Below are 20,742 nucleotides of genomic sequence, written 5' to 3'. Positions count from 1 at the left end.
CCACTTAAGTAAAATAGCTTCCCGTCACTCTCCATTCCCTCATCTGTCTTTTTGTCATTGTACTTCTGACTACCTGTGCTAGGAGTAACCTATCCTTAGGCGAAAGCATGAGAAACCCTGGCTAGTTTAAGTAGAAGAGGGATTTGAGAAGAGGCAGAAGCTGGAGGAATGGTTGGGGAGGCTCAGCGGTTCCTAGCCAAGAGCAATGCATAAATCATGCCAGTGCGTAAGAATTCTGCTGCCCTTCTGCCAGAGGGTGCGTCACCGGTGCTACTGTCCCGAATGCTGGCTCTGCTGTACCCACTGCAATCTTCATCCCCCCTGCACATGCCACCACCACCAGGGAGGATCTTCCGCAGGTCCTGTGTCCTTGAATCACCGGTTCCTGTCCCAAAGTATGTGCTCGTATGTCTGATCGGCCAAGACTTGACCACAGGTCTTGGCCCGTTCTGCAAGAGAGGCTGATCAAACTGTCTGGTGGTTTCTATTTCTATGTAGTGGGCCATGGGCTCTGCATCCCCATAGGTACAGACTCCCCAGGTATGAGATGGAGTTTCAGATTCTAGGCACCAGCAAAAGGGTGATAAATGTCTACTGCATTAGCTGGCTTGCTACCGTATGTTTATTTGTCTATTGTCTATCTCCTCTACTAGAATAGAAGCTTCACTAGGTCGGGGACTTTGCCCGTTCCCCCCGTACCCCAGGAGTCCAGCACAGTGACTCTGCAGAGGTGGCCTTCCATTAATATGTGTTGGTTGAGTATCACGTACTATATTGAAAGTGTTGGCAATCGTAAAGATTAAATAGTCCAGTTGTTACCACTCTTTCTTTTGGTGATGGATGCTCCTGGCCCCTCTTCTGGCCCGCTCCCCCTCCCCTCACTCCTAAAGCAAAAGCATGCCAGTCTAGCCTGACGTGGTTAGAAATACATTTCTAGGTAGAGACTGTCAGAATCGAGTTGCATTGTAGGACATCCAGCTGATGTCACAAATTGCTTGGTGTGGGGAGAAACCTTCACATGCTCGGTGACCAGAAATGAAGTGCTCTCATGTGTTTAAGTCAAGGAGACACAAAGGGAGGAAACACTAGAAGGGAAGAACTGGGTTTTTCCCTACACGGAAGGAGAAAACGGGTTTTTTGTCCCTTACAAGGACACAGACATACAGAATGTCCGTGATGGTGGGGGGGGGGGGGGCGGGGAGAGGGAGATGCAGAATTTTCCTCTTTTAATGAGAAAGAGAGAAAATGATAGTGAAAGTAGTGTCGGGGATGGATTGCCTGCAGGACAAGGATGGGCGGAGGAAGGAGAGAGAAAGGGAGTGGGGAGAGGGAGAAAAAGAAAAAAGGAAGGGGGCTCTATGAGGGAGAATCAGGCTGCCCATAATATCGAAAGAACGCTTCGTATATTCTATTTATAGATTCTAGAGACCTTGTAAGAAGAGACAGCGTGAGTCGGTTTAGCTGTGTTAAAAGATTACTAATTACAGTCATTTATGAGAATCGCTGCTTAGCATTTCTAGCTAATCACTGTGCAGGCAAGCATTATCTATATGGTGAATATCTGTCAGAGTGTCTTTTGTTGTAAATTTTATTTGATTGCAACACCTGCTCATGAAGATTCCCTCTGTTCTGGGGCAGCATAGCTGTTCAGGGCTGAAACAAAGCAACCCAGAAGGAATGCTTTCCAAGAATAAAGGAAGAAAAAAAATGCCTATAAATATGCCACGTAATTTTTGTTATTTGGGGTGGCGGTTGCTAGAAGAAGGTCAACAGAGCACTAAGATTTTTTTTTATTTTTGCAGCTTCTTATGTCCCCCATTCTCTATTCTCACCATATCATGCACACGCACACACACACACACACACACACACCACTCTTTGCACACTAAGTCGACGACAGATTCAGAAACTGAAGCATGTCATCTGCAGTCCTATCCATTATGGTGTTTTGCAGATGGACAGAAGTTGCTTTTCTCATTAAAAAAAAAAGTGCTGGCTACTAATGGTGCCTGGGTCACTCAGGAAACCTGTGACATATGGAGCAATGTATGGTTTGGATTCGGACAAAAGAAGGTTAAGTTGAATGCAAGCAAAAGCATCTTGACTTTTAGCTTAGAAACGTGCGCAGTTCCTTCCGTTAGATTCAGTTTTGCAAAGTAACTTTCCAAAACACATTTTGTGGGCGTGTGTACCTGTGTAGCCCTTAGAGCAGTTTGGAAAGAAGCAAGTCAACACGGCCCCCACTCTCAGCTCAGTGCCTGCCACCTGATCTCTGCACCCAGCAGATAAACTGGGGCAGCCGACCAGGACTTCTCTACCAAGGTTGGAATGCAGACGGGGAATTGCATACATAGAAAAAGAAAACAGATTGGAATCACTTAGTTCCTCTGTACATTCATCAACTTCTATCCAGTCAACATTTGGCATCAGCGCCTGGGGATCGACCTTTCCAGGCCTGTTGTTCAGATGAAGACATTACAGAACGCAAAAGGCACGTCAAGTCCTCCAACATGGCAGTGGGCCTGAGATAAAAACCAGACTTTGGAGTCAGAGTGGGAACAAGCTATACTGTTTTAAAATGTTACTTACTGCTAAAAAAAAAAAAAAAAAGTAATCAGGAGTCAGAAAATTAAATATAAGGGCAAGATTTAAAAACTTAAGCATTTCCTTCTTACAAATACTACTTCTATGTAAAATTGCTACTTGACCCTTAGTTTACCCCCCAATAACTGGGTTATTGGGGATGAACCAAATGACGAAAAGTTAACAGTCACCGAGAGCAATTCTCACCTGATATTTGGATCCCTCTTTGTGCCGCCAACATCTTGCCGTCTTGCTTCTGGCTCAAAACTTTCAGTGGCAGCAAGCCTGTTGCCTCCTGGGGCAACTATCTGTCTCTGGAACTTGCTGGTTGAGAGGCAGAACTCTCTGCTACCCTATCTCCCCATAGTGCTGGAGATGACTTTTGGAGATGCACAAGTCCAATCTCTCTTCCTTGCGCAAGCCCTTCCTTTGCCATTAGGAAACTTCAGTTATATGCCTTTCAAGACTATCTATCTATCTATCTATAATATTTTATTTATAATTTATAATAAATATTTATTATGTATTATATTATTATTTAATATTATATTATAATAAAATATTTTATTTATTTATATAATATATATTATTTATATTTCTTTATATAATAAATATATAACATTTATTTATTTTTGAGAGGCAGAGAGATACCGAGTGTGAGTGGGGGAGGGACAGAGAGAGAGAGAGAGAGAGGGAGGGACACAGAATCTGAAGCGGGCTCCAGGCTCTGAGCTGTCAGCACAGAGCCCGATGCAGGGCTCGAAACCACAAACTGAACTGTGAGATCATGACCTGAGCTGAAGTCAGACGCTTAACTGACCGAACCACCCAGGCACCGCTCAAGATGATTCTTATGGCCCCAAGTCTACAAATACTCCTGAGCCATGGTGCCAGGCTCCAATGCTGACTGTCTTGGTTCCAGTTTGCAAACGCTCCTGTTCAGTGTGACGCTGACCACCAAATCCATCCCACAGCCTGAGGTCTGACCGGGTTCGGTAGATACCTGCCATATTTTTGGCCACCCAGCAACTTTTAAATACCCCCTCTTAGGAGCCTGGTTATCCCTAAGAAAGAAGTCAGAACTTGCTTTTTTTTTTTTTAGTTTTAAATTTTTTTAAATGTTTATTTATTATTTTGAGAGAGAGAGAGAGAGAGTGAGCACCAGCAGGGCAGGGGCAGAGAGAGAGGGAAACACAGAATCCAATGCAGGCTCCAGGCTCTGAGCTGTCAACACACAGCCCAATGCCGGGCTCGAACTCACAAACCTTAAGATCATAACCTGAGCCGAAGTCACTTAACCAACTGAGCCACTCGGGTGCCCCAGAACTTGCTTTCCAAGCCTCCCCTGCAGCTAAGGTTTGGCTGTGTGATCCAGACACCTGTGATCACATACGACCACAGAGATGGTGATTTGGGAGCTATGGCTATGAAGAAGGATTGCACTGAAGCCATTCTGGTAAGGGTAGACATGGTGACATCCAGAATTTCACAGACAGGGCTTGTGAGATCCTTCAGTAGAGGCTTTAGCCCCGAATTTAGAAGATGAGCTACTGTGCCAGGCAGAATAATGGCCTTCCAAGGATGCCCGTGGCCGAATCTTTAGAACCTGAACGTGCATCTGGGACTCACGTGGCTGATGTGACCAAGCTCAGGATCTCGAGATGGGGAGCTATCCTGGATTATCTGGGTGGACCTGATGTACTGTGTAGAATCCTCATAAGAGGGAGGCAGGAGGGTCAGAGTCCGAGAAGGTGATGTAATGAGGAAAGCTGAGGGAGCGAAGGGAACTTATCCCCTTGCCTGAACCCATGTGCACGGTCACTAAGAGCAAAAGCTCTGGTGTTAGTGACACCTGACTTGGGTAAGTCCTTCACTATGTGGGGCCTCCTCTGTAAAGTAACAACCACAACACCTTCTTCCTGGGTAAAATGGTGATTTAAGAACTCCTAGCTCATAGCATTGCCATGTAATGAATGAAATGAGACAATGTATAAAGATGCACTTGCCTCAGTGCTTGGCATAGTGGGCATGTGATTATACATGTGTCACTCCCCACCTGTTCTGCCAATACTCCCCTATCACCCCTGCATTTTCATGCTGACATTTCTTGTAACTTCAAAGTCCTTCTGGCCTTTTCTTTTGCCTGGCAAAACTATTCCAAGATCGAGCTCAAATATTATCTCCTTGTGGAACCTTCTCTTTGACTCCTTCAAGCAAGTCCCCACCCTGAATGCCTTATCTGATTCTGTTGCCATGGCTTGCTTACAAAGGCACTTCTGCCATTGAGAGTCTTTTTCATTTTGAGGTAGATAAAGCCCAGCGTGACCTCTCCAGCAAACAGGAGCCTCTCAAAAAATGTCAGGTGAACATTCCCAGAATGATGCAATGATGGAGAGGGGAAGGTTGGAACTGCCACCTGCCCTTTCCGGAAAGTAAGGTTTGGCTGGGAGCGTGAAAAGTTCAAACCTGAAACTTCACATGATTGCATAGCAAACCTATGGAGGTGTTCTAGGTGGGTTTAAAGGAAAACAACTTTGAGAAAGTTGAGGATTATAGGTGGCTCGGTTGGTTAAGTGTCCAGCTTGATTTCAGCTCAGGTCATGATCTCACGGTCGTGAGTTTGAGCCCCACATCAGTCTCTGTGCTGACAGCATGGAGCCTGCTTAGGATTATCTCTCTCCCTCTCTCTCCCTGCCCCTCCCCTGCTTATGCTTGCATTCTCTCTCAAAATAAATAAACATTTTTTAACAAAAGAAAGTGTAAATTACATAATGGGTGCGTATGAGCAATTATTTTACAGAGGATTTTTAGGTGCACAAAAGAATTGTTTTCTCTAGAGAGGAAGTCATCCCATTGCTATAGGCAATTATCTGCTTAACAATTCCAAATGCAGGCAGGGCAGAAAGCCCCAGTGGTAGAGGCCACTGCCAAGTGAGGTTCTATCTGAAATTAAGACAAAGCACCTCAGAGCTGAGTGCCAGTGAGAAAAAGACATTGCTGGGCGTGCAACTATTTACACGTTTGTGCAAAGTCAAGTGCATCTGAGTGATATTTGACTGTTTTTTTCCCCAGAAGTCAGCAAGAAGTTTCAAACCCTCCAATGTATCTTTATTTTCAATGTCAAATCACAAACTGCAACTAAGATCACTGGGCAAAGGGTTATTTTGTAAGTTACTCGGACTTTTAAACAAAATACACAAAAATGGAGATCACACACACAAAAAAAATGGAGATCACTCCTTCAGGGCCCTATGAATTGGTGAAACAAATGTAGTTTACAACTCAATTGGGCTGTGACCCACGAGAGGCCCCGTCTGCCTCCACAGAAACCTCTTCTGTCAAGTGGGAATTACACTTAGAACCACTGGTCCACTCTTACCCTCAACCTGCTGACATTAGGAACAGAGTTGCATTCAGAAATTCAGAGACAAGAGAAACATGGTTGGGGTCACTCGGGCCATGGAACCTTTGTAAGAACAAAAAAAAAAAAAACAAAAGGTCATGACCTTGGTTGCCTCTAAAGTAAAGACTTCTCTGTTTTAGATTATAAACTGGTTTGGATGAAAACCAGCTGATGTGTGGACAATCTGATGGGTTCAATAGGCTTTTTTCAACCTTTGTAATTATGTCTTTGCTAAAGTAAATGTTAGCATAACCATTGACATTTGGTAAGTTATTCTGTGCTACTCAGGATAGGAGACAGATAAACTTTTATCATTTTTTTTTGAGTAGTTAATATACACTTCCTATCACAGAACCCTATTCTGTTTCGTCGCTATGCTGTGTAGAAATATATTTCTATACAGTTAAGTTCGAATAGTTGCACCTGGGTGCAAATTTTTCTGTTTTCCAGTGTATGCCTAATTCTGAAGACACGGCACTCCTTTGAGAACAAGCAGTGAATTTCCTCTGCAAGCCTGGAGATCGGGCAGAAGTAACGGAGAGGCCCGGCTGAGGACCTACTGGGGAAACAAACCCAATCAAAGACGAAGAGGCCCAATCACGGGCCTCTTGGGGCGTATTTTTGCTAAGACTGATCACATGTTGCTCTACTCCGGCAACATAGAACGTACCCCTTCTCAGATCCATGAGAACACTTTTTCTAAAAGATAGGAAACATGCCATTTCTCAATAAGTAGACAACCTGTCAAAATTACGCAGAAGTAAAATCGTAACTAGAGGGCCTCGGTCCCTTACAGCCATTAATCTCTTCTATCCTCTTTGAAAATCCCGAGGGGAAGAGGCAAGTGACAGCAGCTCTCACACAGAGACACGGGCGCATGAGGGACTCCTGCCAACTCGACAGGATCTAAAATAGTCCTTTGGCAACTGAGCAAAGGATGGGTTCCAGGCAGAGGGGCAACTGTGCACATCAGAGGAATGGGTTCCCTCCCTTCAGCTGGGGCAGGCGCTAATCCTGCGGTCTCCCCAGGACGGCAGCTGTGCTCTAAGGGTGGCCATCGGATGCTTGACAAGAGCCAGCTCAGGGAGTAGCCCAGCCCAAGCCCATACCCGCACGCTGCTACTGAAAATGTTTTAAAGATTCATAACGTCTTACGTACTCCACTTAGCAAGAGCAGCTGTCCGTGTTCTCCTCCCTCCTTGCAGAGTAGGGCAGTATCAACCTCCCTTTGGAGTTCAACCAAGTAATAGGAGTCTCCACCCTGGGCGTTATCAGCTTGTGTGTGAGTTGCCGGAGACTGGTTTATTTCACGTTCAGCAAGCGTTTCCTGAGCTCTCACTACGTGTAGGGCTCTGCGCCATGGCTTGGGGGAAAGTTCAGAGAGGAGTAATAATACTCATTAAAAAAAAGAACTGCTCAGTGCGGTGTAATAGAAATAAAAAGATCAGAGGGTCGCCTGGATGGCTCAGTTGGTGAAGCTTCTGGCTCTTGGTTTTGACTCGGGTCATGATCTTGCGGCTTCATGCGTTTGAATCTCGCATCAGACTCTGCGCTGGCAGCGCAGAGCCTGCTTGGGATTCTCTCTTTCCCTCTCTCTCTCTGCCCCTCCCCCACTCATGCTGGCTCTGTCTTTCTCAAAATAAATAAATAAATAAACGTTAAAAAATAAAAAATAAATAAATAGTAAAAAGATTAGCTCCAGGGTATCACACACCTACTGTGTGTCAGTCCCCATGTTTGCCCTTAATTGTCTCGTGCAATCTTTGGAACAGCCTTGCAAGCTTAGGATCTTCATTCCCGTTTCACAGATTAAGAAACTGAGGCTCAGAGAAATTACATGACTTGGCAAAGCTCAAAATATCAAGGTTGGGAAGGGAATTGATTCAGTGGCGAATGGGGGAGTCCTTGAAGGTGGTTGGGCAGGGACATGACCTGATCAGAGACTAAAGAAAAGAAGTGTGTAGAATGGCAGTAGGATAAATCAAGAGGTGGGAAATTAGCCAGGGGTCAGTCAGCATTTGGTGGAAAATGTGCTAAAGATTGACAGACAAATCTAAACAACACACACATATGCTTTAAAAACACGATCATCTGCAATAAAAACTACAAAGAAAAGCCAGGAAATTGCAAATGCAAAAATTCAGGCTAATAGTTACTTCTGGGAAGGGGGAACAGAAAAAGGAGGGAGGATATAACGAGGGTCGAAGTTTCAGTGGGCTTAAACTGCATTTAGTTTTGTTTTATTTATTTTATTTTATTTTTCAACTTTATTGAGGTATAATTAATAAGTAAAGCTGTAATCTTTTAAAATATACAATCTGCAGGGCACCTGGGTGGCTCAGTCGGTTAAGCATCCAACTCTTGATTTCTGCTCTGGTCATGATCTTGCTGTGTGTGAGTTTGAGCCTCGGGTAGAACTCTGCATTGACAGCATGGAGCCTGCTTGGGTTTCTCTGTCTCCCTCTCTCTCTACCCGCTCCACCCCCCCCCCATCACACATGCACCTGCACTCACTCTCTCTCTCTCTCTCTCAAAAATAAACTTAAAAAAATACACAATCTGATATTTGATATACATACACATCGTAAAAGGTTTCCCACCATCAGGTTAATTAACAGACCAGTCACCTCATGTATTTCCTTTTTCTTTGTTTTTAATTTTTTTAAATGTTTTATTTATTTTTGAGACAGAGACAGAGCACGAGCAGGGGAGTGGCAGAGAGAGAGAGTGAGACACAGAATCCGAAGCAGGCTCCAGGCTCTGAGCTGTCAGCATAGAGCCCGACGCGGGGCTTGAACTCACGAACCGCGAGATCGTGACCTGAGCCGAAGTCGGACGCTTAACCGACTGAGCCACCCAGGCGCCTCTCCCTTTTTTTTTTTTTTTCTTTTTTGGTGAACACGCTTAAGTTCAACACTCTCAGCAAATTATACTTATACAGTATAGTATCCCCGAATAGCAGCCACAGAAACTGGGGCACCAGGCGTGTGTACAAGCTCTTCCCAGGGAGATGGTGATGATCTGGTTGTTATAGCTGGGATGAACAGAGGGAGAAGGTGGTGGAAATGCCCACTGGCATCCCTGGGTTCCACTGAGGATCGTAGCTAGCCCCTAGATGCCCGCAGATTAGAAACCGGAACCTCAGATAGAGGTTGTAAAGTCTCCTGTGTCGCCATCTTGATTCCTCTCCTTGCCTCATTCAAACAATGGTTACATTCTCCCTGCCTTGTGCTGTTTTGCAGGCACATGGGTGGTCAATACGTTCTCCTTTGAAACACTGTGTGCTAGAGTTTTAGAAGTTCTCCCAGCTCAGAGTGCTCTCAGTGTCTCAGTGAAGTTTTCAGTGTCCTGAGACAAAACCAAATACCTAATAGTTTTGTTTTTCAGTGGTTGGGTCCACATAACTTCAAAGTAGTAGATTATGTGGTGTCTCTTGGACGTTTAAAATACCCAGTGTTGGGGGCGCCTGGGTGGCTCAGTCGGTTGAGCGTCCGACTTCGGCTCAGGTCACGATCTCGCGGTCCGTGAGTTCGAGCCCCGCGTGGGGCCCTGGGCTGATGGCTCAGAGCCTGGAGCCTGCTTCCGATTCTGTGTCTCCCTCTCTCTCTGCCCCTCCCCCGTTCATGCTCTGTCTCTCTCTGTCTCAAAAATAATAAATAAATGTTAAAAAATAAAATAAAATAAAATAAAATAATAAAATAAAATACCCAGTGGTGCTCCTATGGTTTCACTGTGGTCTTCTGGATGGCTCAGCACACAATCTATCTTCAGATATGCTCATGGGTGTGAAATGTCTCTAGATATAGATATAGATTAATTATATAGATTGATATATAATATTAATATTTAATATATAAGGGCTTGTTCAAAGCTGAGGTGGATGGAGACATGAAAGGAGCATGGGGTTCCCTTGGCTTGGTGATGGATTGGATGTGGGGAGGGGAAAGTCAAGGCCTCAGTAGAGGGTTGAGGCAGGATGTTGAGAAAAGCATAAAGTCGGTGGTAGGAGCTGATTGAGGGATTATAGGAAGACACAAATGTAGTTTGGGACGTAGTGAGTTTATGGCAGCAGAAGATATTCAGATTGCCAGAGACAGTTGAATAATTGGTACAAGCTTACATTCCAGAGATCTGGACCCAAGAGACCGATTTGGAGACCACCTACAGACTAACCCTAACCCTAACCCTGGCCGCTGGAGGAGTGTGATGGGAACTGAGGGCAGAGACCAGGGAAGCACCCACACATTTGTACAGGAGGAGTGAGAGAAACTTGTGAGAGGACCGCAAAGGGGGAGCAGCTTCAGAGAAATCAGGGGGAAGGGATTGTGGACTACGGGGGATTGTCGGTGGAGTCCAGTGCTGCTGGGACAGTCAGAGGAGAAAGACAGTTACAAGCCACGGGAACGGAGAGTCAGCAAGTCATGAAAAACAGATCATGGGTTAACCTCGCTCTTTCGATACATTTGAAGGTAAAGAGAAAGTTGGAAAACTGGCCTAAAGGAATAAAAGGGGTAAAGGGACTTTTCATGGCTGTTAACTATGCTCACTTACAGGCAGAGAGAAGGAAGCCAAGGGAGGGGGAAGCTGTAAAGCAGAAAAATAGAAGGGACAAGGACTTCGGTCAAGTGACAGAGGAGACAGGAGGAAACAGGGTCAAGAGCACGGGCCAAGAAAGACCAGTGCTCCTTTCTCAGAGACCGGCATGGGTACAAGGGAAAGCAGGATGAAGGTTAAGTCCACGGGACAGACATTGAGAAAGGTCCCGCCTAAAGGCGTCGGGTGTCTCAGGAAAGTGTGAAGAAAGCCTGCAGGAGTCAGGTTCGCTCAGGGGCTTTAGAGCCAAGACCAGAGAAGCCGGAAATCAGCCAAAGCGGTGCAAAGGATCCTCCCACAGCCTTGAGGTTCACATAGAGTTTCAACAGTCCGATCCGTGTCTGGTGGCTTCGGGGAGCTCTGCTCTGTGGCTGTCTTCCATCAGGGCTCAGCAGCTCCGGAGGGAGTGCAGACGGGACCAGGGTGGCACGGTCAGGGCTGGGGCGGCAGAGGACAGGGCATGAGGGCATCAAAGAGATGTCTGGTGATCATCTGGCCCCAACTCGGGGAAGGGAGGCGGGTCTGACAGGTGCAAGGAGGGGTGAGATCTGGGAGGGGCCAGCGTCCTGTCAGATCCATCCCAACTCTTCCCAGGCTTCCCAGCCCGCCAGCCGGTAGGCAGCATCCACCAGTGGAGGCACTGGCAGAGTGCTGGGGGTGGAAGGAAGGGCGACTTGAGGTTATTTCTCACCTTCTTCCCCTCCCTGTGGCATCACTGGCGTGGGCTGTGTTTCCTCTTGGGCTCCGGGCCCTACAGGGAAGCCCCTCCCTCCATGGTCCCAGCTCCCAGCAAGCAGCCCCTGCCCAGGGGGAGGGAGCCCTGGTTTCTGGCCTGGTTATGCCCCCTCTCCTGCTGATTCTCCAGTCCCAGCGCCGGTCATGGGTTATTGCAACCGTGAATATCTCTGTGACCCGTGAACCAATTCCCTGGTTGAAATATCTAGAGTGGGTTCTGTCTTCCTAAGTGACTTTCACAGATACGCTGGAATAGAAGGGAGTCAAAACCGACACCTCCTTTTTGATCTGCTCCCATCCCCTTCTTCCTCTTTTGCCTCAAAACAAGCGAGGAACAACATGTAGTTTTTAAATTGTCGAGTGGAGTGTGGCCAAGGAGAGTGCAAGTGTGCACACAGTCTTCACCGTGTAGGGCCTGGGTGGCCATCCCGGCCCTGGGTTGATTGCAAGAGCCAACACGAGCTTCCTTGCCACCTTTCTGAGATGGGGCCGTGGAGACACAGAGCCAGGGGTGAGTGCGTGTGGTCATCTATAAGGCCCTCTGACCCAAAGTAGTTCTGCCACCATAGGTCTTGGTAGCTGAAATTCCTCTTTTTTCCCCCTTTGACTCAAGTTACTCTGCGTCTCCAGGAAGCTTATATTTAAATAGGATAATGCAAGAAAGCCACTCAGTTAGACCAAGATGGACTAGAGAGATGGCAGAACTTTAGAGATGGAGCCCTTGTAGGAAGTTTGGGTTTGTACAGGCAGAGGGGAAGGGAGAAGGCCTTCTAGGGACAATCTGGGTGGAGAGTGGCCCTGGGGGAGACAGTGAGCACCTCCTCCTGGCTGGTGCTTTCAGCCATAGAGAAAGAGAAAAGTTAAAAAAATTTTTTTAAACGTTTATTTATTATTGAGAGACAGACACAGAGCATGAGCAGGGGAGGGGTACAGGGAGGGGGAGGCACAGAATCCGAAGCAGGCTCCAGGTTCCGAGCTGTCAGCACAGAGCCCGACGTGGGGCTCGAACTCCCGATCTGGGAGATCATGACCTGGGCTGAAGGCAGTCGCCTAACCGACTGAGCCACCTCGGCACCTCAAGAAAGAGAGAAGTTTAGATAGGTCGGCTGGAACCTATAGGACCTTGACTACCAGACTATGGATCTCGCCTTCACTCAGAAGGCAATAGGAAATAGTCAGAAATTTCTGAGTCGAGGTGGAGCGTGTCGAAAGTGGTTACGTGGAGGAAAGTCAAGCCCTGAGCCCGGTGGCCGTGTGGAGAATGGATCAGAAACTGGGGACAGGTAGAGCGATGAGGAGGCCATTGCAATAATCCAGGGGTGTTGTGGTAAGCACTTGAGCTGGAATAACGGCAGGAGGCCAAGCAAGTGAAGGACATGAGAGATATTAGGAACAAGTATTCCATAGGATTAGGCTGAGGGGATAGGAGGGTTCTAGGAGATGGATGAGATTCGAGCGAGGTTGGTTTGTTGGAAGCACTTCCAAAATGTGCACTTTGTTATGAACCCACAGATATTTATGGCTTCTTGAGTGTCATTACCTAACTCATTTACAATCTGGAAATTCACATCCACTTTATCCATCATGTGGGACTGACTCCTACTCTGTATGTCTTCGCAGATAGATTACCTGACCCTGTAAAGAAGTTTTTTTTTTTTTTTTAATTTTTTTTTCAACGTTTATTTATTTTTGGGACAGAGAGAGACAGAGCATGAACGGGGGAGGGGCAGAGAGAGAGGGAGACACAGAATTGGAAACAGGCTCCAGGCTCTGAGCCATCAGCCCAGAGCCCGACGCGGGGCTCGAACTCCCGGACCGCGAGATCGTGACCTGGCTGAAGTCGGACGCTTAACCGACTGCGCCACCCAGGCGCCCCAAGAAGTTATTATAGCATGATAACAGGTAGTTATTTTAAAAAAAAAACAAAAAACAAAAAACAAGACTTAACAGAATCCCAGAACTCCCAAATCCAGACTTGGTCAAGGATTACTAGAGAAACTCAGAACTGGAAGCTAAGCATTAACTCTGTTTGCCCAACTGAGGGACAGATAGCACCGCTCTGCAGGCCAGCTCAGGCCACGTGACAGCTCAAAGCCCAGGTGCCTTATCCAGGAACCACTCCCATGCCATGCAAGTGGCCCTGGCCTTCTGGAGGAGGGTCACATCTACCAGAAAAGAAGACCATCCTATCACTAAAGAAACGGTTATTCTGTGCATAATACTGGGTGTTAAATAGAGCCCTTCTTAGCATTTTCCGAAAGTTCAGCCAAGACATTTAGATTTCAAGTGTGAATTAAACACACCATACGGTGTGTATAAACGTAAGGATGTACTTGAAAACAGACAATATAAGTGATAATAGGAGAGAACCATAGTTGATCCAATCTATGGAAAGGGACAGAAATTCTATTACCTTGGTTGAAAGATTTTCTTCTGCGTAATACGGAAGTAATAATGTGATGATCACACGGTCACTGCCACTCTTACCTCGAGAATAACTTCCCTACCAGTCACTCTGACTAGACCCTCAAAAGCAGAATTTCTACCTAAGCAGCTTAAGATGTGTGAGCATCAGGTAGTCTTCAGCCTGGTGTGCTTCCTAGAAACCTCCACACTTACCCCCACAATGGATGCAGGGTACCAATGCTACAAAGTCCCTGGCAGACCCGGTCAGCTCACAGACCCAGTTCTCAACCCCCTGCCCCAGCCCATTCTTTCCCCCGTCTCTGTCCTGCTTTTGAGTGTTCAGGTCATCAGCTTCATTTTCCCATTCCTGTCCTTCCTCCCAGAAGATTTGAGACACCGTGTTCCCTTGTAACTTTGACCTTGGTGCCTCTGGGTGACATTCTGACTCTCTACGCTGGCCGTGCTTCCTGTTTTCAGAGAATATTGAATTTATTCACGATTAAAATAATGATAAGTTGCTCCCCTCCCGGTTTAAATGTACACTTCTGGCAAGGTCCTGGTGTCGAGGCAATGCATTCATTCATTTAACAAGTGTTTAGTGAGCACCTACTAAGTATGGAGCACTGGGCTAAATGCTAAGACACCAAAATGAAAGTCACATCCCCGCCCCCAAGGAGCTCTCCAGCTGGAAGGGGTAGAAAATTATAACGCACAAGCATATACTGGCCACATAGGAATTTGCTGCCCTTGGTCCAATCCCAAAATAAAACACTTAAAGCCAACCAGAAGGAATAGGCTAGAGTAAAATCTGTTGTGTTTGGGGGACCAGGAATGATTTATATTCTTATTTAAAATTCACATTAATGTTAAGACTGTATTTATAAGTAAATACAAAAGTAAATTTTGGATAATGTCTGCTGTGACCAGCAACCCCACCACTCACCTGCCGTGTCTGGGGGAGGCGTTTGATTGATGGGGTCAGACCCCCACGCAGGCGCTGGGGACATTACTCGTCACCCCTCCATGGACACTTATCCACCTGGGCTCACCTGCAAGAACCCCCAGAAGGGTTCAAAATGAACACGGGATGAATCACATAGTTCCTTTCTTCAGCTCTCCTCCACCTCCCTGTCTCTCTTTTGCTCACCCTCTGTCTTCACTCAGTGCCTGCGTGTCGACCTTCATGAGCCCAACAGTGTGTTGAGTATTAGCGTGGATGCAAAGACCATGAGGTCCTTGCCTTCGAGGGCTGGCCCGGAGTGAGATTCTAGGCCCACCTCTGGGTGAGGGGGTGGGGAAAGTGGAAAGAGCAGGAAGAGAGCAGGACTGGGAGGAATGTCTATGCAACAGAAAGGCTGCGTGCGGATGTCACAGCTTCAGTGCATGGGGGTCTGGAGCCTCATCTCCACTCCGCTTGGGAACCTTGAGAGGCATTTGGAGGGGTTAACCGAGGTACGTGTTATGTAACCAGGGCCACTGCCTCTCAGGGAGTTCACAGCAGGACACTCAAGTGCTGTCAGCGTTTGCTCTGTGGTGACTTCCAAATTAGGAAGCCCAACTAGCCTGGAAATCCGGGAATGCAGGAGGAGAAAGAGGCATGTCCCAAAGAGGGGCTGAGCTAATCTTGCCCCATAGCCTGCAAAGGAAGGGCCACAGGCTCTCTCTCTCTGGCAGCACTCTGATCACCCCCTCCTCAAAGGCAGAGGGAACTTGTCGTCCCTAAAACTCGTTTTGTTTAACTTCTGACAAGGAGTGTATTTGTCTTTATCAAAAGCATCAGGCAAGAACACGTGTGGCTTCATGAATTCTAATTCCATCTCATAGTCTGTGTTAGAAGATGAGTTTCTTTTAACTTATCAGTGCCAATGAGCAAATTAAAACAGGTTTGACTTTTGTCTGGTGTCAGGGATTCAGGCTGCCAACGATTATCATTTGTGGTAGAATTTAAAGTGAAGTTTTGAGGGGCACCAGTGTGGCTCAGTCGGTCCAGCGTCTGACTCCCGGTTTCGGCTCAGGTCATGATCTCACGGTTTTGTGGGTTCGAGCCCCACACTGGGCTCTGTGCTGATGGTGCGGGGCCTGCTTGGGATTCTCTCTCGCGCTCTCTCCCCCACTCTCTTTACCCCTCCCCCGCTCACTCTGTCTCAGTGTGTCTCAAAATAAACGAATAAACTTAAAGAAAAATAAAGTGGAGTTTTGATTCATGAATCTATCATTGGCTGTTAAATCAGGCAAATACGTGTTTTTTTTTGTTTTTTTAAAAAAAAATTTTTTTTTCCAACGTTTATTTATTTTTGGGACAGAGAGAGACAGAGCATGAACGGGGGAGGGGCAGAGAGAGAGGGAGACACAGAATCGGAAACAGGCTCCAGGCTCTGAGCCATCAGCCCAGAGCCCGTCGCGGGGCTCGAACTCACGGACCGCGAGATCGTGACCTGGCTGAAGTCGGACGCTTAACCGACTGCGCCACCCAGGCGCCCCCAAATACGTGTTTTTTACGTCGCGGCTCAAAGCCAAACAGGTGCTGGCCTTTGGAGGGGTAGCGGGCAGGAAGCAGGCCAACGCTCTGTCTGTCCTGAAGCCAGATGGGAAAGATGCAATTTGTTGGATCACAGGCCCCCGGGCAAAATGTCTCATCTCTTCTGCCACCTTAGTGTCTTGCTTTGTGTCCCTGCTAAGATCCCTGCCTTGGCCCCCAGGCTCTGTGAGGCTGTTTGTGTGTGGGGGGCACAGTTTCTGACTCTGCCTCCTTGGGTCCCTGAGAAATGGCGAATTGTTTCCCTGAGGTAAGGAGCACAGCGTCCCTGAAGAATCTGGGGAAACTTTCCTGGCCCCAGCCCACCTCTCTGGGTGACCCTGTCTGTGTTTCGGCACACACCTTCTCCCTTGATTGAACCACTGCAAACCCACCCACCAGACCCCTGCCTCCTGTGACGCAGCTGCCCAGGCCGGGACACTGGAAGGCAGGCAGTGGGCAGGGGACTGTCAGCAGTCCAGCTCTCCCCAGCCCACGCCAAAACGGAGTCAACCACAGAATACTGCACCTAGAGTCAACAATACTGTATTGTGCACTTGGACATCTGTTAAGGTGGTAGATACCATGATACTACACTAAAATAACATTTTCGAAGGGAGTCAGTCAGTCACTTGACTTCTGCCCCGATCACGGTCTCACCGGTTGTGAGTTCGAGCCCCGTGTCGGGCTCTGCGCTGGCAGCGGGGGGCCTGCTTGAGATTCTCTCTCTGCTCTCTCCTCTCTCTCTCTCTCTCTCTCTCAAGATAAATAAGTCAACTTAAAGGAAAAAAAAGGGAGTCAGTCAATCAAGCTGCTTTGGTCGCTTTACTTCTGAGCTTGTGGGAAGAGAAGAGCAGGGAGAGAAAGTGAGGCCCAGAGGGACAGTGACCTGCCTGAAGGTACGGAGTGAGGGGAGTACCGAGCAGCGCTAGGATCCTGGCACCAAGTCCCAGAGCCTCTCCCCTGCCCCCGCTAATGGCTGGAGGGAGACTTGGAGTGAGCAAAAGACGGGCAGGCCTGGTCTGGGGCGTCAGCACCAGGCTAGTGATACGAAAACCACCACTGTGCTTTGTGGAGGTTCGGTCTAGCTGGGAACAGAGACGAACATTAGGAGCTTGGGCTACGTTGTGGGGAGGGCTCCGGGGTGGGGGTGGGGGGCCCAGCCTGCCGTGGGAAGGACACTTAGCCTCACTTGGCTTAGGGGGTGGGACGGGAGAGGACAGGCACGGACCTGCAGGCCGGTGGGGGCAAGGGGGAGTTGCTGGTGAGGGTGTTCTGAGCAGAGTGACATTGAGTTCGAAGCAATTTCTGGAAGGCAGGAGGAAGAATGATGGATTCTCTGAAGTGGGGGAGTCTGGAGCGCGGAGCGTGAGGGGCAGCAGCGGGAAGGAACATCCGAGAGAGCCAGGGGATTGAGCGTGAGGATCTCAAAGTCAGGTTGGGGTTCAGGCTAAGTCAGAGGGCTTTGGGAAACCCACCACAGATTGCAAGTGAGTAGCAAGCTTACTGGGTGTGTGCCTGGCAATGCTCCTTTCTGGCTGGAGTGGAGACTGGGTCGGAGGAGGTGGGAGCGGTGGCCAGCAGACCCGATAGGAGGGACATGCCACAAGCCAGAAGACAGCATGGGTGTGAGAAGCTGGCCTCCAGGCAGCTCCATGGTGCTCATGCTTGCATCCAGCTGGTCTCCCGGGTGCTCCTCGGACAGCCCATCACTCCCACTGCCAGGACCATGATCAAAAATATTCTGTGACCTCCTGTGGGCCTGGCAGGTCCGGGGGCTTGGGACAGAGGAAGGGAAGAGAACAGGGCAAAGTGGGGAGACGAGCAGAGCAGTTTTCCTGTGGGCTGTGTTCTTGTCCTGTTCTCTGTAGGGCACCAGGCTTTGGCAGACGCCCTGTGGACCGGTCGGGAGGAGGGGAGGCTCTGACCACTTGTTTTCAGCTTCCAGACTGCCTTACTAAATGTCATCCTTATTTCAGGAAATGAGTTTGAACTTTCCTAGACCATCGGGCCCAAGAGGGCACAGCAGCGCTCGCTGCGTCTAAAAGCCTCCTGATGGCTCAGGTGGCTGTTGGGGGCAGACTTCTTACTCCCTGACCACAGCCCCTTGGCCAAGTCACTGAACTTACCCGGACCTCTCCCTGCTCCAGGGAGAGTAAAAACTTGTCCATAAAGTATCTCCACAGCGTCCATGCCCAGCAGCGGGCTGAGGACCAGGGATGAGAATATTGGCCGACAGGGAGGGGAGGAGGAAGAGGAAGAGGGGTCAGCGGGGCCACGCGGGCAGTGGAAGGAAGGCTTTGCTGACTGGCCGTCCCGACCTTCCAGCTACAGCACCTGACTCACCTTCGACATCGCTCTGTCGCCGTGAAGCGCCTGACAACAGAACACATAAAACGTGGAGGTTCTTTTTGTCCAGCAGATTTGCTTTTCCGTCTCGGACGCTGAAGGAGGAAATGCTTCTGCTCTTCTGCCTCTGCCATCTGCCCTCCCTAGACCCAAGGCGACTGTTTTTCTCTGTGCCTCCGCCCTCAGATAGGCTGCCCGCCATCCTACCCTGCCACGTGTCCTGGAGGTGTCACAGGAGCTGCGTGTGTTGGACAACCCAGGAGCCAAAACACCGTTCCTGGCCTTCTGCTCCACTGCACTAGCCAGTATTTCTTTCCCTTCCTTTTACATTCTATTGGCCCATGAATTGACTAGATGCTACTGCGTTTGCATAATGAGGGTTCAGGTGAAAATGATAAAAGTGAAAAAGCAACCTGGGGGTCTGAGCCGTGGGTTGACTCTAGGGTTGACCCTGTGACCTTGTGCGTGTGGCGTCCAACGTGAGCCTCGGGAGCTCCGTCCCTGGCTCCTGCCCATGAGCAGCTCAGCAGCTCCAACAATAGGCATGGCTCCTGCCAAGGAAAGCTGGCTGAGATCCTGGAGGGCAGCACCCGGCTGCTCCCACCTCCTGGGCAGAAAGCACGGGATGGGTAAGAGCTCTGTAACCCACAGCAAGCCAACTGAGCTCCTGGGGTCGCCCTACCCCGGGCATGAGACTTGCGTGCTGACTTAAGCAGGGTAAGGCTCTGTGTAATCCAGTGCTGAACTGAGTGGCATGGGTTGTCACGGTCAGAAGAGCAGCGGGAAGGGCTGGGCGACATAGGCAGGAGTGCCGTGGGTCTCTCGGGTCAGGAGGGCTGAGCCTCTCAGGGTCTGTGCTTGGAAAGTTTTAAGTCGATAGTAAAATGCAATTGTTTTGCCTCTTTTGAGTCAACATTCAGTAGGTTCGAAGGCAGGTAGTAGTCGCTGCTATCCACTGCCTATCCAAGCAGACATTTATTTATCCAACACTAACTCCATGCTCTGCCCCGGCTAGATGGTGGGGAAACACAAGGCTGAAGGACATGGGGCCTTCCCTCAAGGAGCTCACCTTGAGGCTTGAGGCTTGAGGCTCAGGCTTACTGACGCGTGCTCCCCTTTGCACTCGGTGCATTGTCCCCAGGCAACCAATCTCATGACCAAGGTTAACCCCATCAAATTGTTCCAACGAAATTTGCAAGGAAAACAAGAAGTGATGATACAACTGGATGACACAAGGGTGAGTCCTTTTATGAACTGCTGACCGCAAGCTTTTTGACATCTTTTCCTCGTGGAAAGCGAAGGAAGCCCCATCCATCCCAGTTACCACCTCCTACCCACTATACTATGTCACTCAACACTGGATGATTAGGAGGCCTTCACTTGAGTTCTGGCACTACCTCTTCCAATCTCGGGCAAGTTGCCACCATTTTGTACCTCGGTTTCACCAATGGTAGACAAAACATAACAACAACCAAAAAAACCTCAAATAGCAAAAATAGAAAATACATACCACAACAGCAAGCTATTAAGTACTAATAGTATCCTCATATGGGAGTTTCCATAAAAGCCTATTCCAGTGCTACAGCCTAATCAAGTTGTGGTACACAGTTCCGAGCTATACAATCGATGCTGGAGAACGTTAGATTCTGATCTTCCACAACCCAGCAGGGGCTCCACAAATTCATGCAAAACCACCTTAGATGCTTGGAGGATGATTGGCTTTCCTTTAATGGCTCTTGTGGCTTGGTTTCCCAGTGAGGCAGACTCTGAGATGAAGTTTCAGATGCCGGATGTTTATTTGGGAGTTTGTTTTTGGAACAAACACCTGTTGAAGGGAGGGGAAGGAAGCAGGAGTGGCCAGAGGCGGGGAGTCATGCTGCAACGTGGGCCCGTGAGGGCCTCAGCAGGCTGCATGGGGCTCTGGAGTGAGAATGGCCTTCAGATTATTCCCTGTTATGCCAACTTGGCCAGGTCTTCCTAGGCCTACACTGATCATTGTTTTATTGTCCTATTTTGTTATATTTTGCCTCTAGATGGAGAAACTGAGGCCTAGAGCAATGGTGACCTGCCCAAGGGTGGAAGAAGTAGGGCCAGGACTCAAACCTAGACTTAATATCTGGTCTCATGTAATGTCCCTACTGCAAAGTGCCTCAATCCC

General features: G+C 48.4%; 1 protein-coding gene across 4 annotated transcripts in view; it reads right to left on the bottom strand.

Moving 5' to 3' along the window:
• Positions 1-18,952, bottom strand: part of LOC121044353 (uncharacterized) — a 35,588-nt gene extending 16,636 nt beyond the window's left edge. Inside the window, exons 1-3 of one of the 4 annotated variants that reach the window (XR_005797258.1) lie at positions 18,582-18,952; positions 17,743-18,013; positions 14,664-14,769 (exon numbers count right to left, since the gene is read on the bottom strand). Coding sequence is in view for 3 of the 4 variants with exons in the window: in XM_040496538.1 (XP_040352472.1) it covers positions 17,356-17,589; positions 17,743-18,013; positions 18,582-18,718 (642 nt within the window). In the remaining variant the exon portion in view is untranslated. Of the gene's footprint in view, positions 1-14,039; positions 14,770-16,765; positions 17,590-17,742; positions 18,014-18,581 lie in introns of those variants that run through there. The other 3 variants (XM_040496540.1, XM_040496538.1, XM_040496539.1) reach the window with 3 other exon arrangements.
• Between the last annotated feature and the right edge of the window lie 1,790 nt (positions 18,953-20,742).

Source organism: Herpailurus yagouaroundi, unplaced genomic scaffold (genome assembly GCF_014898765.1).
Source record: "Herpailurus yagouaroundi ecotype Mexico unplaced genomic scaffold, PumYag 188, whole genome shotgun sequence".
In the NCBI taxonomy this organism is placed as follows: domain Eukaryota; kingdom Metazoa; phylum Chordata; class Mammalia; order Carnivora; family Felidae; genus Herpailurus; species Herpailurus yagouaroundi.
Note: the sequence above shows the minus strand (reverse complement) of the source record. Positions and strands in the feature narration are given on the sequence as shown.